At 38.4% G+C, this 16,415-nt stretch overlaps 1 protein-coding gene across 5 annotated transcripts in view; it reads left to right on the top strand.

Annotated features, from left to right (window-relative positions):
* COG3 (component of oligomeric golgi complex 3) overlaps positions 1-16,415 on the top strand; it is a 33,457-nt gene that overhangs the window by 3,012 nt on the left and 14,030 nt on the right. For all 5 annotated transcript variants that reach the window (XR_014227437.1, XM_082304180.1, XM_082304181.1 and 2 more), the window contains 13 exons: positions 104-165; positions 1,840-2,005; positions 2,807-2,881; positions 3,003-3,095; positions 3,393-3,518; positions 5,750-5,830; positions 6,037-6,080; positions 6,286-6,412; positions 6,934-7,025; positions 9,424-9,563; positions 10,829-10,989; positions 13,892-13,997; positions 15,976-16,100. Coding sequence is in view for 4 of the 5 variants with exons in the window: in XM_082304180.1 (XP_082160306.1) it covers positions 104-165; positions 1,840-2,005; positions 2,807-2,881; positions 3,003-3,095; positions 3,393-3,518; positions 5,750-5,830; positions 6,037-6,080; positions 6,286-6,412; positions 6,934-7,025; positions 9,424-9,563; positions 10,829-10,989; positions 13,892-13,997; positions 15,976-16,100 (1,398 nt within the window). In the remaining variant the exon portion in view is untranslated. The remainder of the gene's footprint in view (positions 1-103; positions 166-1,839; positions 2,006-2,806; positions 2,882-3,002; positions 3,096-3,392; positions 3,519-5,749; positions 5,831-6,036; positions 6,081-6,285; positions 6,413-6,933; positions 7,026-9,423; positions 9,564-10,828; positions 10,990-13,891; positions 13,998-15,975; positions 16,101-16,415) is intronic.

Below are 16,415 nucleotides of genomic sequence, written 5' to 3'. Positions count from 1 at the left end.
CTGTTTCTAACAAAAGCTCATCTTCATTTCATAGATCTGATTTTTTTTTTTTAATTGATTTCATGTGCTATCTGTGTTGTTCACACCATAAAATCTCTTCTAGTTCTTCTCCTGGTTTGCTCAGGTACAAACACAGATGGATCAAGATGAAGGTGCCAAGTATAGGTACGTGTTCTTCCTCAGTTCCTTTCATCGTAAGCAATTTAAACCTTGAAGGACTTAATCTTGTCAGTATAGTATTAGCATGCATTCGGATTCAGCTGGCGGGGAATGTGTTGGAACAGCTGAAGCTTTCCAAGGCAGTGTGCCCCACTCCCATCCTGAAGGCCCTTGTGGCAGAGCAGTTACAGGGACACAGATTTCCTTCTGAACTGCCTGGTATATTAAGACAGATTGAAATCAGTTTTGGCTTAAAGACAGGGCTGTAGACAAAGGCAGTCTAAGAGCTTTCATATGCCTTTTCAGCTGCTGCTGCTATTGAAATGGCATCCTCTGAGGGCAAGACTGTAAGCAGGTGTGGCTGGTGGTCATTTCTGCTCTTGCCATTCAGTTCACCAGTGACTATGGCTGTGATTCTCTATCTGCATTCCCTGCGTTCCTTGGCACTTTGCTCAACTCCAGTTTTGAGACTTGGCATTCTCATCTATTTTTGTCTAACTGACCTTTCCGTCAGGCTCAGAAGAACCCCTTCCCACTGACTTTTGCAGTTACTCCTCAAGAGCCTGAAGTACAGCTGAATGGCTTAGCCAAATCTGCTGATGGCTTTTATGGAAACTGGCTTGTGTTCTGAGACTTTACAAACTTGCCCTTGGCCACAAAGAGATGCTGCTGTGTTCCTCTCTTCTGTTTTTCTCTGCTTTTCTTTGGTCTGTCTCTTCCTCTCTTGCTCTGACATTTGAGGACGCGACGTTTCTTAGAAGCAGAGGTTTAGGCATATACTAAGCCCATGATCAGATCATTAACAACCTAAAAAGAGTAGCACCCTTGCACTTTGACAGTTGACATGTTCATAATAGTGCACACAGATACTTCAGGGTGCCATGGGTGCAGAACGGTTTGTAGGATGGCCAATATGTAATTGTTTGCAGGAGGCCAGAGGAGCAGGAGGAAAATAAGTTCTTTGCCTGTTGTGTGTGACTAGAGAGAACTGTGATTTTACTTTCTGCTTTGTATGTGGTAAAGTAGAGCTCAGAAGTTTTAGCTGACATCCAAGAGTAATTCATTTTAAATGATGTTTTAGTCAAGCTGAATGCTTGCCGTATATTCAGTGATCATTTAGAGTTTATGTCTGCATTGAGCCTTAGACAAACTTGTTGACATTAGATACGGGATCTATTTCATGTAAGCCTCTTTCAGTCCTCACGGTAAGTTTTGAATCATCTGGATAATTTCAGCTACTTTAGGAGAGTAAAAGTAATTTCTAAATGGAAACTGGAAATTGTATAGAAGAAGAGACCCAAATTAACACTCCTATTGGAAGCAAGGCAGGTAGAATTTGGCTGCTAGCAGTAGCCTTCAGGAGTCACTATGTTTGTGCTGTCCATCCAGACAGTATTCGCATGCTGCAGACGAGCTGTGGTGCATGCTGCTGCCTTCTGGGTAGGCTTGCTATAAGGAATGTCGGGGAAATGGAGTTACTGCAGTGGCTATTCCAAACCCTATAGCTCTGTTATTTCTGCGGGTCACGAAACATCTGCTTATTGTGTACTCTTGCTTGGTGCAAGTGGTCTTTTATTCCTAGAGGGGGAAGGGTAGTGGCAGTGTCCCTGCAGGCAGCTGGATTTGCAAATACAGAAAGTGAAATTTTACTTCTGTTATCTGTCGATTCTCTTTTTCTAGACAGATGAGGGATTACTTGTCTGGGTTTCAGGAGCAATGTGATGCTATTTTGAACGATGTGAATAGTGCCCTTCAGCACCTGGAGTCACTGCAAAAACAGTATCTTTTTGTGTCCACGAAGACAGGAACGCTGCATGAGGCCTGTGAACAACTTCTGAAAGAGCAGGTAATCTTTGATGGGAGGATCACTGGAAACTTCTAAGGTACCATAAACAAAAAGTTTCTTTTTCTCAGGTTAGGGAAACTTGTGAGCTGTGGTGACAATCCCTCCATTTACTTTGGACCTCGTTTTTGGTGTGTTACACCTGTAGCTAGGGTGTCAGGCTCTGTGCAGTAAAATGTTCAGTATGTGTTGATATACACTTTAATCAAGAAGCATAGCTAGCTGAGGGGAGCTTTTGTAACTGATGCCTGACAAGTACAAACTTTATTGAGATTAATAATTCATATCACTTACAGAAATAATTTGAACTGGTTATTGCAAGAAGAAAGATTTTTTTTTAAAGTTACGAGCTTATTTCCCAGATACTTTCCTTCTCTTCATGAACTACTCCAACAGTGATATGAACATGTCTTTTTAGCATGACTGAATAAGGGAGAACTTTTAAAGGCTCCAGTCCTGAAATACAGGATTTCTACAGTTCTCTGTACTACTGATGACAGCATTGCTGTTTGTATGCAATAGTATCTATGGAATGCTGACAAACCTGTAGAATGTATGTTTTTACATACACTATTGAGAGTAATGTGTCTTTTTGTGGTAAGAGAGAGCAAGAGAGCTCTGCTCTGTTCTGCATCTTTTGTTGTACTTATTTAGTTGCAAGTTATCTAGAGCTAGTTAACACTGATGTGTGCTGAGAGCTGAAAGGGAGGCTGAATAATTTTATATATATATATAAAAAAAAATATATTTAAACTGCTTGCTATGTTGCTGATTTTCTTTTCTTTATTGTTTTTTTTTTAATAGTCAGAACTTGTTGACCTGGCTGAAAACATCCAGCAGAAACTTTCTTATTTTAATGAGCTGGAAAACATCAATACAGTAAGTATTATTTCACTGTTTATAGTCTTAGAAAATGAAAACGCACCGATCTTTTGAACTTTGTCGCCAGTACTAAGTTACTTGTGTTGCTTACAATGAGGCTTTGTCTTGTTTTCCAAAGAAACTGAATTCCCCTACGCTGTCCGTGAACAGTGAAGGATTCATTCCCATGCTGGCTAAGCTTGATGATTGTATTGCATATATTTCATCACATGTAAGTAATTCTGTATTGGTTTTAGTTAAATCTTAATAGTTTCATATTATTTGTACTATTTTTGTGGTTTTTTTTTTCCTATAAAATGTTCTCTCTGCCAAAGACAGATGATGATGGTGCTTTATGAACTTAAGACATTTTTACTGAATATACTTAATATTCTGCTTAATTTTTATAAAATACTGCTTTTAGCTTGTACAAACTAGCTTTGCTAGCTAGTGAAAAGAGTATTTTACGTTTAGATAAATTTTCGACTCTTATTGTTCGTATTTAAAATGGATTTTTTATTTCTTTCAGCCAAATTTTAAAGACTATCCTGTATATTTGATTAAGTTTAAACAATGCCTTTCTAAAGCTATGCACCTTATCAAGACATACACTGTGAATACGCTACAGAACCTCACAAGCCAGTTAATGAAAAGGGTAAGGTGAATCAGTAAGTGGTAACTCGAGCTGTATGGAAATGTCTGTTGTAACACTATACAGTTTTCTTCTTCTTTTTTGGTTTTTTTTTTTTTTGAGGGTGGGAGGTGTCAGCAGGTTTGTGTGAAAATAGGTCAGTCCCATACCAGAGTGTTTGTGTAGATTGGCCAAGTTTCAGCCGAATCTGACAGAGTCCTAGTGATCCCAAAGATTTAAAAATAGTAATAATTAAAAGATCCTGGAAATTGAAGAAGGTGAATTGAGGTGGGTGAACAGTAACCTCAGTGAAGGCCAGGGATGGATAAAATGACTGTGTTAGAGAGGCAGCAACCAGCTGGCCAGACAGCATGCTTTCCTGAACCAGTTTGTGCACTGGAGCTCTGAATCAGCTGCAGTGCACACTGCTATCTGTGTTGCCGAATGGGGAGGGGGCACAAGAGAAATACAGGTACTGTGGGGGTCTGTTTTGGAGATGGATCATTAGAGACAGAGAGGGAGGTTGCAGGGAATACTTGAAGAAAGTATACGGGAGCTGATTGTCGTAGGATGAAAACTGTCAAAGCACAATAAGTCCGAGTTCATGACATGAGTCTTTCAGTATTATATTCCTGTAAGTATTTTTGGGTGCTCTTGATCATCTAAATATTTCTTTTTGATAAGTCTGCAGGGCTTTGCATAGCTGCAGAGAATAACTGTGGCAGGTTCCTACTAGTTCTGGCAGTATCTTTTGGTTAGCTTTAAAATGTTGACAGCGATGTTAGAGAGTCACAGGGAAGAGTTAGGTGCTTTAGTCCCACTCATTCCAGGCGTAAAGGTGGGTAGGGAGGTTTTTTGGTCTCGTTAAAATGTTAATAGTCTCATGCTGCAATATTTTGGCAGAGGAGAAGGGAAAGGGGAATGTCTCTTTCTACCCACTTTCTTTCTTTCTCCAGTTAATTGTTGTACGCCTTGTGCTCAGTCCTGTTACAGGCAAACTTGTTGTCATGAGGGATAAGCAGTGAAATTGAAAGATGCTAGAATTGAGAACTGACAGACCTAAACGAAGGGGATTTTAGACAATGTTCATGGAAACTTGCTAAAGGATACTCCTGGAGTGAAGATCTTGTTTAAGTGGCATTGAACAGTTTTCATGTTTGGTACAAAACTAGTTTTTATTTTAAAAAAAGTATCATAGCTTGGCTTGATTCCAATGGATTGCCGTGACTGAGCTGAATTCAAGCAGAATTGAACACCTCTGTTAATAAGCATGTCTACAGAAAGAAGCAAAACCTTATTTCTGGAGTTGAATTGCTGCTTAGCAGTTTTAAGCCAGGAAGGAGACCTCTTTTAGGAGTCAGATGACCTCCTCCTTCCCATCTACACGGGGGTTTTGTGGATGTTTTCCGTATTTCTCTGAAACATCTAATGTCTGCTTCTGCAAGAAGTGCAGTACTGGGCCAGTGGTCTTTAGTTGTGATCAAGCGTTGAGATTTCCTATTGCAACACAACAAGAGATCTTGTCAAGTCTGGAAAGGGACTGATGAGATCTAGATGTTCGTTGTTACTCCTCACATGTGAGTGTTTGGGGATTTGATCTGTGTTTGTAAAAGGATGATCAGGTTGCCCACAGGGATGGAAGTAGGAGATGGGGAAGGTGGAAGAGTTTTCCTGTCCCCACCGTGTTTCAAGGGAAGGCTGTCTGTTTCTCTCTCTGTCATCAGTAGGGGTAAGGGGAAAAAAGCCTGGTGGCTAAACTGGGTCTCTGCTCTGCTTTGTTAGTGCTAGAATTTGTCTAAGTTCAAGCTGTCTGCCCAGCTAAGCTTGGGCTCAAGACTTGACATTCCAGTAGAAGCTTGAATGTGAGCTGAAACTTAGCTTCTCCACCCTGGCACTGGCAGGTAAAAGGGAAATTTTGTTCTATTTTAGTGCTACAGATTAAGGAGCAACAATCAGTACTTCTGTGGCAGGTCCAGAGAAAATTGTTCTCTGCCATAATTACTGAAAAGGTTACTTTTGCTGTAGAGGCTGTTGGTTGAAACTTTTGTTATGGGTTTTGTTCTTCAATCTGGCTTTATCCGAGTTCTGAAACAAGCATGGATTTCTAGATGGAAAGTGGCAAAGAGCTATTCCGCTGGCAGTATAAATGTGAAGAACCAATACCCTGTTTTAGAGCGTAATTATCTCAGCCATTTAATACTAGAAGCCAAATACAGTATTTTCCTTTTTAACCAATTACTCATCTCTTCTTTCAGGATCCTTCAGCTGTGCCAAATTCTGACAATGCCTTCACGCTGTTTTATGTAAAATTCAGAGCAGCTGCTCCCAAAGTCAGAGTAAGTAGGCTGGTAACTAACTGTTAAAAAGGAAGCTATGAAAATGGGGTTTGGATTTAGTAGTAGTGTGAATGCAAGGATTGCATATTGTGCAAGTGTGAATGTCCAAAGATTGCATATTGTGTCCATGGGAAAATACTGCAAACTATTTGCCAATTATTAGAAAAAGTCATTTACTGATAATACTCTTTTCTTTTATTGAGTAGACTCTTATTGAACAAGTAGAGCAAAGATCTGAAAAAATGCCAGAGTGAGTATGTCTACGTAATTTATTTTCATCAATTTTGTTTTGAAAATTTTTACTTTTGTTTAAGTACTGTTTAACACATTATTCCTTTAAAAGAAAGTTTTAAAAATTGAAATTATGTAGACCTAAAAGAGAGTATTATAATGAATTTTATGTTTACCATAAAATGAGCTTCAGGATGCAGTTACTGTTTTAATTTCTTGGCTAGGTATCAACAAGTTCTCAATGAAATCCATCAGTGTTATCTTGACCAGAGGGAGCTTTTGCTTGGTCCCAGTATTGCTAGCACTGTTACAGAATTAACCAGTCAGAACAACAGAGATCATTGTGCTTTGGTACGTAAAGTAGTCATGTGTTGTGGGGGTTTTGTTATGTTTTAATCCCTCCTCCCCCAAGTAAAATGTACTGATTTAATTCAGTTGTTTGCATGCAGAATTGTCATTTTTGTTTGTGGTTTTGAATCATTAACATTTTACTAATATTCAAGTAATGCATGTTTTGTGGAAGATTATTCTGTAAAAACTCTGCTCTGTTACAAACCTCACAAAGGGGTATTTGCAAAAGCATAAAACGTGGCTACTTAAATTTCTTCAGAAACAAAAAGGGACAGAAGTTGCACAACGAGCTTTTATTTGGCTAGTAACATCTTTTCAGTCCTTAGTTTTATAGTTGAGCTCAATAATTTTGAATTTCCCAAAGCTTCAATTTAATCATAGCGATAGTAATAATAATAATAATAATAATAATACAATATATACTATAATGATATATAATAGTAATATTTGTAATACCTCCTGTGGTACTGATGCAAGGGAAATAATTTAATAATCAAGTATTTGTATTTCTGTGAATACAGGTACGAAGTGGTTGTGCCTTCATGGTCCATGTATGCCAGGATGAACACCAGCTTTACAATGAGTTCTTCACAAAACCAACACCAAAACTGGAGTAGGTGGTACATGCTGGTTTTGTTTTACTACATGTTGTATTTACTATGCTGTAATATAGCAGATAACGTTACATGGCAAATAGGGCTGTATTGAAGTGGTTTTGTAAGAAGAGCAAGAAAAAAACCCTTAATCACTTTGTTTTCGTTTTCCTTCAAGTGAAGCCGATAGTTTACATTCTCCAGAAATAATCTGAGTAATGTAAATGCTCTGTAGATGGTCTGAAAGAGATAAAGACACACAGTTGCTTTGGAAATAGCTGTAAAAGTTTACAGTGCTACAGCTCTCAGCTGTTTTTGTACTGCCTCTGTGCCAACAGTTTGCACAGGCAGTTGCAGAAGTGCTTTTCATTTACTTCAGTGTAAAATTAAGCTGATGAACTCCAGCCATTTTTCATCAAGGATTTACAGTTAGTGAGCTGCCCTTACTGTCAAGGAATATTTGCATGTGCCTGTATGTGGGCTGAATGGAAGGCAGGGTAGTGGACACCTGGCAAGGGCAGCATCTGTATCTGCTCTGCCTAGATCTAGAAGAGGCACAGGTTGTTGTCTTTACGTGGTAATTGCATTATAAAAGTATTGTAAGTTTGTTACAACAGACCTGTAATATTAGACCAATTGAGTAGATTATGTCCCTTCTGCAATTTGCTGGTATGTTTTAGTAATGATACTTAATTTTTAAATTTAGGCAGGTCATGTTCCCTTGCTATGAAATTCATAAATAAAGTGTATTCCTATTAATATAACTGAGACACCGGTTTCGAGTGTTGTATTATCTTAAAATCAAGCGCAGCTTGAGTTGAACAAGTGTAACCCAGAAGAAATACTGCCCACTACCCTCCCTGTCCTCTAAAGCTAAAGGAAAACAATAAATGCCTAAAGCCTCACTAGAAATAAGCCGTAGTGCTAGAGTGGTAGCAGTCTTTCTCTTTTCTGAGAAATTGAGGCCTCGTGTGGGACATGCTCAGGATTTGAGGTGATCTAACTAAATCGGCTTAAGAACCAATTTAGCTGTCTCAGTCCAAATCCTGAAGTAAACATCCTTAATTGAAATCATTGTAAAATGTTGTTCAAACAGAAATTTTATCACTATTGCTCTTCACGCCAAGAATGAGAATAGACTTCGGATTATTTTTGAATCTTGATGGAAAGTAGTTACCTCCTTTCTTAAGAACTTGCTTACCTTTTTTGCCTACATCTAAATAAAATAATTTGAGGAAAATGTTTCAAATAGTAACTGCTTTCTTAGTTTTTTCTTAGCTGTATAATAAATAGCCTCATTTTTTTCTGAAGTGCTGAGGTGCTCTGAAGACATAATAGCTAGGTGTCTATCTACAGATAAGAGTTTACCAAAAATCTACCCAAAAGTAGAGATCTGAGGCTGAGTGTGGTGTTTAATAATAAGGCTGTTGAAACTTTCTCCTTTGTTTCTGCTTTTAACGTGGAGAGTTATTGTTTTATCAAGTTACTTGTAAAGCTATAGAATGCAACAGAAGAGAGGCATTGAAAATGTTTCTCCTGTGAGCATTCTTTTGTGAGCATTTTTTGTCCACACTCTGAAAGGAACTGAAGTGTCCTTGTCCTGTTGTCGGACATTCTTCGTGAATTAGAAAAAAAAAATAGTGCAATAAACTCAACAACTGTACCACACTGTAAATACTTAAATATTCTTAATGTTTATATTTCCAAGCCTAACTGGGGAAGTACTTGAATTTTTCAGCTACTGGCAACAGCATTATTAGCTAATCTGTGATTAGTGAAGGGAGCATCGAGAATGGCAAAAATGTCTAGAATGAATGCTACTGATGTGTTAACCAAGATATGCATCACTTTGAACAGCAAAGAAAAAAAAATAAACTGAATGGGATTTCTGGTGTTTCATATTGCATTGATATCATAACTTCAGTTAGACTGGAGACTGTGCCCTGCAATGTTGGAAGTTGTTACAGAAAAGGTTACCAAGCTTCTCCTCCTGTGTCCCTCTTCATGTGCTCCTGGTTCTAATAAACTATTGAGTACTTGGAATCAGATGAGCCTTTTCTCAAGGGGAAATGGTGGAATGATTCTGAGCTCAGCAGGAGCATTTCTTTACACAGAAGCCAGGTAAACCAGCTTGCAGTATCTTCCCTTTGTGACAGGTTGAGTTGTTGGTTGTTTTTTTTCTTTTTTTTTTTTAATTTTAAAATTAATTCAAAACTGTACCACCATTTTAAGCAGTTGGCATCCTACTTCTCTTAAAAGACTTTGTAGGAAATCAGGGATTCGTGTTTTAAACAGTCCTTTCTCACCCTCCTTGTAAAAATCTTTGCCATAAAATAATCCGTGTTTGTGATAGAATTTTATTTTGGTATTGCAGAATCCTGAAAGTGTTTTGCTTTTTTTTTATTTTTTTCTTCATAGTGAACTGTTGGAGAAGTTGTGTCTTTCGTTGTATGATGTCCTGAGGCCAATGATCATCCACGTCATTCACTTAGAGACACTTTCTGAACTCTGTGGGATACTCAAAAATGAGATGCTTGAAGATCATGTACAAAACAATGGTAACTGATAGATGGAACCTGATTGTTTTTAACTGTCTAATTAACTGGTAAAACTATTAAATTACATAGGCGAAATAATCCCTAGATTTTTTTTTTCTTTCAAATGGGCTTTAAAAATGTCAAAGATGAAGTAAGGTTATTTTAAATTATGATTTTTCATTTATAATAGAAAGGTCTGTATTTATGGGTCTATGTATATGTCAAATTAATATACTGATGTTGTAGAGTCCTGTTTTCTCTAGATTGTACAAATGAAAGCAAGCATCCACCCAGTGCATATACGTGCACCACCAGGACTGATTTAAATGAACTTTTCAAATGAATGAATTGCTTCACTTGTCCCTGCTAATCCATCATCCATGTAGAGCTTTCTGCATACACGATGATAAAACAAAGGAATGCAAACCTGATTTTTTCATTCTCCTTGACATAGTGTTTCCCAGACTAGAAATTGTAACTTCAGCAGAGGAGTTACACAGCTGGTAGAGATTTTTGAGTTTTGGAAGTGTTCAGAGACTCATAGAAGTGAACTGACCATCAGAAAAAAATCTAGTATCTCATTTCCTTAGTATGACCGATGTGTAATGGAATGATTTCACAGTCTTAACCTTGCACCAAGCGATAAACAGAAATCATACTTGGTAGGTGGTATGTAACACAGCGTAACTCTTTGAGGCTGTGCCAATACCGTCAAGAACTGTTTGTTTTTCTGGAAGCAGAATTGTAACAATGTTGGGAACGAGGAAAAAATTGGTGACATAATCTTTCAGCTAGTCTTAAGAAGTGACTTTCCACTGCTTAAACTCAGGCTGATACCATAGTTCTTAAGTTGGATGTGAGCTGCTTCAGATCATCTGTTCTGGTAGGTCAGAAGATGAGTTAGCTTGTCGGCTCCCGACAGTCAGACTGCAGGCATTGGCTGTGATAGAACCAAAGCACGTTGGTTTGGTGTCCAGGCAGAAATGCCACTCGACGTACCCAGGTCTCAAATAATTAGAATGCTTAATTCTAACATGGTGTCTGATGTTGTCAGTGTGAGATCGCATTTTCACAATCTAATGAAAATTTGGGGAGCTGAAGCAACTGCAGTATGGTGTTCAGTAATTCCTTGTTTGTCTGCATGCTGCTGTTCCAAAAATAGTCTGACTTCATCTGCAGCAAGCCAGTTTTGTGACAGTTCTATATAGGATACTTCGAACTTTTGTGTCTATAAGCTTGTTTTGTAATTAAATTAACAAATTTGTGCCTTTTTTTACCTTTGTCAGCTGAACAACTGGGTGCATTTGCAGCTGGTGTCAAGCAGATGTTAGAAGATGTACAAGAGCGTCTTGTCTATAGGACGCATATTTACATTCAGACTGATATCACAGGCTACAAGCCTGCTCCGGGCGATCTTGCATATCCTGACAAGTTGGAAATGATGGAGGTATAACATCAGCTTTTTTATTGTCCTTGATTGGTTTTCTTTTTATGTGCAGTATAGTGCTTTGCAGATGGGGTTTTCCAGTTCTTAGGTGTATTTAGTATTACTGGCACTATCAAATTGGCACCTGCTGATCATGTTATGACCCTAAACTAGATGTCAGAGAACACTTTATGTCAAACTTGGTAAAACTGGCACTAGTTCTCACAGTTACAAGCTTCAAGTTTAGATAAAACTGTTAAGTTTTCTCTCATAACAGTAAATTTTTATTTACTTTTGTAAGTAGTAGGTATTACCCAGTGTATTTTCTAGTTGAGCTGGAGTTGAAGAGAAGCTTTAGACAGGCACGGTTAGCTGCAAGTTTGTTTTCAGAATTACTGGTCAACTAGTGTTCAGTACACATGTTTACGCTGTGCTCAGACAGTGTGAGGGGAGACTTGCTTGTACCTTTCGATAATTTAACATGTCAGCAATGGTTTCCAGTAGCCTTTTTCAAGTTCTTATCAGTGTTAGCCATTTTTGTAGTTATTTCAAGCCCTTTGAGTCAATGTTCCTGTTGAAAGGAATCAAATTAATTCTACTCACTTTAAAAGGTTAATACTATATTGATGAAAGATTTCAGAATTAAACTACTCACAGAAATAAGAAAGTGGCCAATGAAAGACTTTAAATTAGTTTTTGACTAGACCAAACTGCATTTGATATGCAACTGAAAGCTAGCATTGCATGGAAGGGATTAAGCATAATAAAGATCCCCCCCAAATAACTGTTGGCATTCACTTTATAATGAGAGGCTGTCGTGGTTTAAGCCCAGCCAGCAACTAAGCACCACACAGCCGCTCGCTCACTCCTCGCCCCAGTGGGATGGGGGAGAGAATCAGAAGAGTAAAAGTGAGAAAAGTCATGGGTTGAGATAGAGACAGTTTAATGGGTAAAGCAAAAGCCACGCATGTGAGCAAAGCAAAGCAAGGAATTCATTGACTGCTTCCCATCGGCAGGCAGGTGTTCAGCCATCCCCAGGAAAGCAGGGCTCCAGCACGTGTAACGGTTACTTGGGAAGACAAACGCCATCACTCCGAATGTCCCCCCCTTCCTTCTTCTTCCCCCAGCTTATATGCTGAGCATGGCGTCATATGGTATGGAATGGCCCTTTGGCCAGTCTGGGTCAGCTGTCCTGGCTGTGCTCCCTCCCAGCTTCTTGTGCACCTGGCAGAGCATGGGAAGCTGAAAAGTCCTTGACTGGTGTAAACTCTGCTCAGCAAGAACCAAAACATCAGTGTGTTATCAACATTATTCTCATCCTAAATCCAAAACACAGCACTATACCAGCTACTAGGAAGAAAATTAACTCTATCCCAGCTGAAACCAGGACAGAGGCCCGAGCTGTCAAAGGACTGAGTTGACCAAGAACGGCAATTCTGACATGGACTGACAAGATCCAGATTTTATTACTCTATTCTGCTTTCCATCTATCTACCAGAATAGCTGGTGGCGCTTAGAAAATTCTAGGACTTACTTGCAGCTGACCAGTTGCTAGAGAAGCTGTTGTTTGACTTCAGAATCAGAGAATTACTTACATAAAATGCAGAAGCTTTGTAGCTATATATATTTTGCTGTGGGCTGGAAGAAATGAACGTTGTATAACTGTACCTTATTGTTTTCAATTCTTGCCTGTAAACAGACAAACACTGAGAAACTTCTTAGTACTGAACTTACATTGCTATAAGCTTGTCTTTATACATGTCTAAAGCTTTTATTATGTTATAGTTTATGCTTTGGTGATCGTAAGGACATTCATAGGGTTTTAGGAAAGCATTTATGAATCCTGAAGCTAGTGAGTTTGTAGAATACTTGCCCTTTATACTGAAAGCTTAAGGACACACAAAATGTAGCTAAACAGGATCCCTCTGTTCAGAACAACTAGTCATCAGAAGTTTTACCAGTGTAACTGTTAGGAGTGCAGGTTTGTTTGTTTCTGTTTTCCTAAAATTGTGTGAATAGAACTGGATAAGAAAAAATGATTGTGAGAAGTTATTAATGTTAGCTATAACTTCTATAGGCAAGCAATGCAGATACTTAGGCTACACAAGGCCTTATTTTCTAACTAGGGTCCTATGGCCATTCAGGCAGGAAGAAGAAAGTGAGTTTTACTGTTCATTCTAAATCGAGAAATTACACTGCTCTTCATATGTCCTCGTAAGACTCCAGTTTTTGCCTGGTTTGAGATTCATTTTACTACTGGATTGCTTTTAAACCTCAAAACCTTGCTATTTAGAGAGACCTTCTGTCTGAGTAAATGAATTATTAAAATGTTAAAAGCACAGGGCAGAAATATTTCTTGTGCTGTTCTGCTCAAATATTAATGCAGTTCTTTGCCCATTCTTGCTGCCTCTCGTTGCTTTGAAGCAGACCAAGTAGTGAAAAAGGTAGAAGTGTGGAAATGTTGAGTAATGTTAGGGGAAAGCTTTTTGTTGAACTCCTGCAGGGAATAAACTAGAGAGTACTTTGAGGCGATCTGCACATATCATTTATAGGAATAAAGCCATCACAGAAATTATCTGTATAAAATCCAAGTGAGTGTTGAATTGGGTTCCCCTATTTTGAGCTTCTCTTTCTAGGTGGCTTCACTGGTTATTGTTTAGAGGTCAGTAAAACCAGGCAAAATGGAAGGAACAATGCTTTACACAGATCTGTGTAATACTTGTGAATTGAAATGTTTCTGCTACTGTTTTGGAAACATCTGGCTTTATTTCTTTTAATGTCTTTGAAACAATGGGGAGCTGAGCGTAGCTGACTCCTTTTGCAATTTAGTATGCTTTTCTCTATTGTAATCAAAGCAGTGTAATGCTGCTTAAATTAAGGAGAGAAAAAAAATTAAAATTTTGTGGTATATCTTCCTCTGCAGCAAATTGCACAGAGTTTAAAAGAGGAACAGAAGAAGCTGCCATCTGAAGCTTCATTTTCAGATGTCCGGCTAGAAGATCCTGAGTCCTGCAGCTTAGTTAAATCTGGTATGAAATACATCTCACGTTGTCAAATTAATGCATAAAGCTCGCAGAGGGTGAGCATTAACTTGAACCATCAGTGAGAAACTTGCATGCATCTTAAACGGTTATTTTCCTAGAGAAATTCATAAGAGATTGAGAGGTGAACTTTGTCTCAGGGTTCTTAATAACTTTGGGGGGGGAATGAGAAACAACTTAAATCTTATTCTTTTGGTGGCATTTCTTTGTGGTTCCAGTGGAATCCATTCTGTGAAGCAACTACTTTCGTAGCTGACAGCATCTATTGTACTTTGTATAAAACTGAGCTTCTGTATTCTGTTCTGCAAAGTAGCCCTACCAGCAAGATGTATACTTAAGGATGCTTCTGTGGGTGGTTTGGTGTGTCAGGCATGTCTTTTTAATGAATGCTTTGAGCATCTAGGAGTGTCTTTGTGCGTGCCTTTACCTGGGAAGGCAACTTCTTCCTTTGAATGCATTTCCACTTACTGAAACCAGTTAGTAATTTTATCTATTTACAATAATTCAGAATATAGTCTTTGACTTTTTAAATATGTGACCCATGTGCTTGTAAATTGCAGTGAACTGGAAGCAAATCACATGAAATGTGGCTCTTTTGATGCCAGTCATTTGAGTGTTACAACCCTTTAAATTATCGTCTAAGATCCCTGAAGAATTTCTCCCTTTATTTTATCATTGTTCAGGATGGTACAGTGTTATTTTTCCCAGCAGCACCTTTCTCAGCTCTTTGTCAGTTGTTTCTCATATTCCTTTTGAGTACCTGGTAGTTTCTTGCTTTTGACTTGCAAGGCCTGCAAAGGTCTTTCTGGCTCTTTCTAGCTTGACTCCACAAATCCCATTGAGAGTGGAGTTCATCTTGCTTCAAGCCAGGTGTGTGGCATTCGCAAGTCCTGTAAATCTCGCCGGCATTCAGGAGACGGAAGGAACCTATATGGTGTAATTTGAAGATAAGTGTCTGAGATAATTGGGATTATTTGCCCTTCAAAGGTGCCTCTCTCCCATTTCAGTGCCTGCAGGAGTAGCTGAATGACTAATAAATAGCCTAGGAACCTCAAACTGACAACTAGGGTCTTACAGGCCTTCTAATTACTGTGACAATAAATTTATTGTTGCAAAAGGTAGAAAGATACTGCTGAATTATTTTAGACAATTCCTGCACTGATCACATAAAGACTTCAGAAGTGCTTATTCCGTCATTAGGTAAAACTTCACAAATTTTACTTTTTTTGAATGGTTGCTAATTGGAGTCAGAGTTCTGATGCTATTGACTCAGCTGTTTCCCAGGATTTAAGGACAAAGTGAAAATAATACAAGACTTCTGTCTGTCAGGTGTTGTGGAAATCCATTTTGAGCATACAGAATTATTACAAAGGTTACGCAGGAGGAGCACTTCTTTATGATTACAACCCCCTCATGTCAAAATTGGTTTTGCCATTATTGTTGCGGTTATTAACATGATGTTTAAACCCTACACTTTCTGCGGCTGTTTAATCCATATAGGATTATCCCCAGCAGAAAGGAAAGCATGAAGAAGTAAAATTGATGGATTTTTTTCTTTTTTTTTTTCTGAGCATCTCCTGTAGTTCTGTGGTCACTAACCATTTTTTTTTCTTTTTTCTCCTACGCTTTTTTTTTCAGTAATTGTTTGATAATTTCAGTTGTTGAGCCAAGTGTGGGGGCGGTGACATTGGAGACATGCCTGTAAAACTGACTCGTTAAAAAAACGTTGAGCTGGGCCACCCCTGAAAGCAAGTTCGTGTCTTTCACAGCCATGTGCTCTATACACATCAGAAATCTAGTACTGACCTGCTTAGAAGGGGGAAAAAAAAAACCTAAGATGTTTGAGTGCAATAAAATATATCTTATTACTGTGGAGTCAGTATAAAGTGCAGTTGCTATTGCAGTCTCCTTCAGTTGAAAGGACAGATGGGCAAGTTTTTGATGTGTGTATTTTACTTTTAAACAGGTTCAGCAGAATCCCTTAATCCCAGGCACCAGAACACGATTTCACCAGCAGATCTGCATGGAATGTGGTATCCTACTGTCAGAAGGACTCTAGTGTGTCTCTCCAAACTGTACAGATGTATAGATGTACGCAAAAGTTTCTTTGTCTAATTTTTTAAGTGAAGTTATGAAGTGTGTAGCACTGTGTCTAAATATTTTAATGTAAATTAGGAATGGACAATTACTGGCCTCTGTTACCTCTTAGTCTTTTTGCTGCTATCTTTATGTAAAACAAGTGAACTGACAAATTTAGGTCGTCGTTTCCAAGACAAATTTGTATTTTGAGAATTAGAAAAAAGGCACTGGTTTGTACATCTATTGCTTTTGCTATTAGAGAAATACTTCAGTGTCTGATGCTCAAGATACTTATTGCACCGAAGTTGAGCAGTGAATGCGACAAGA

This window comes from Platalea leucorodia (genome assembly GCF_965183815.1).
Source record: "Platalea leucorodia genome assembly, chromosome: 2".
Lineage (NCBI taxonomy): Eukaryota > Metazoa > Chordata > Aves > Pelecaniformes > Threskiornithidae > Platalea > Platalea leucorodia.
This window is presented reverse-complemented; position numbering and strand designations above follow the sequence as displayed.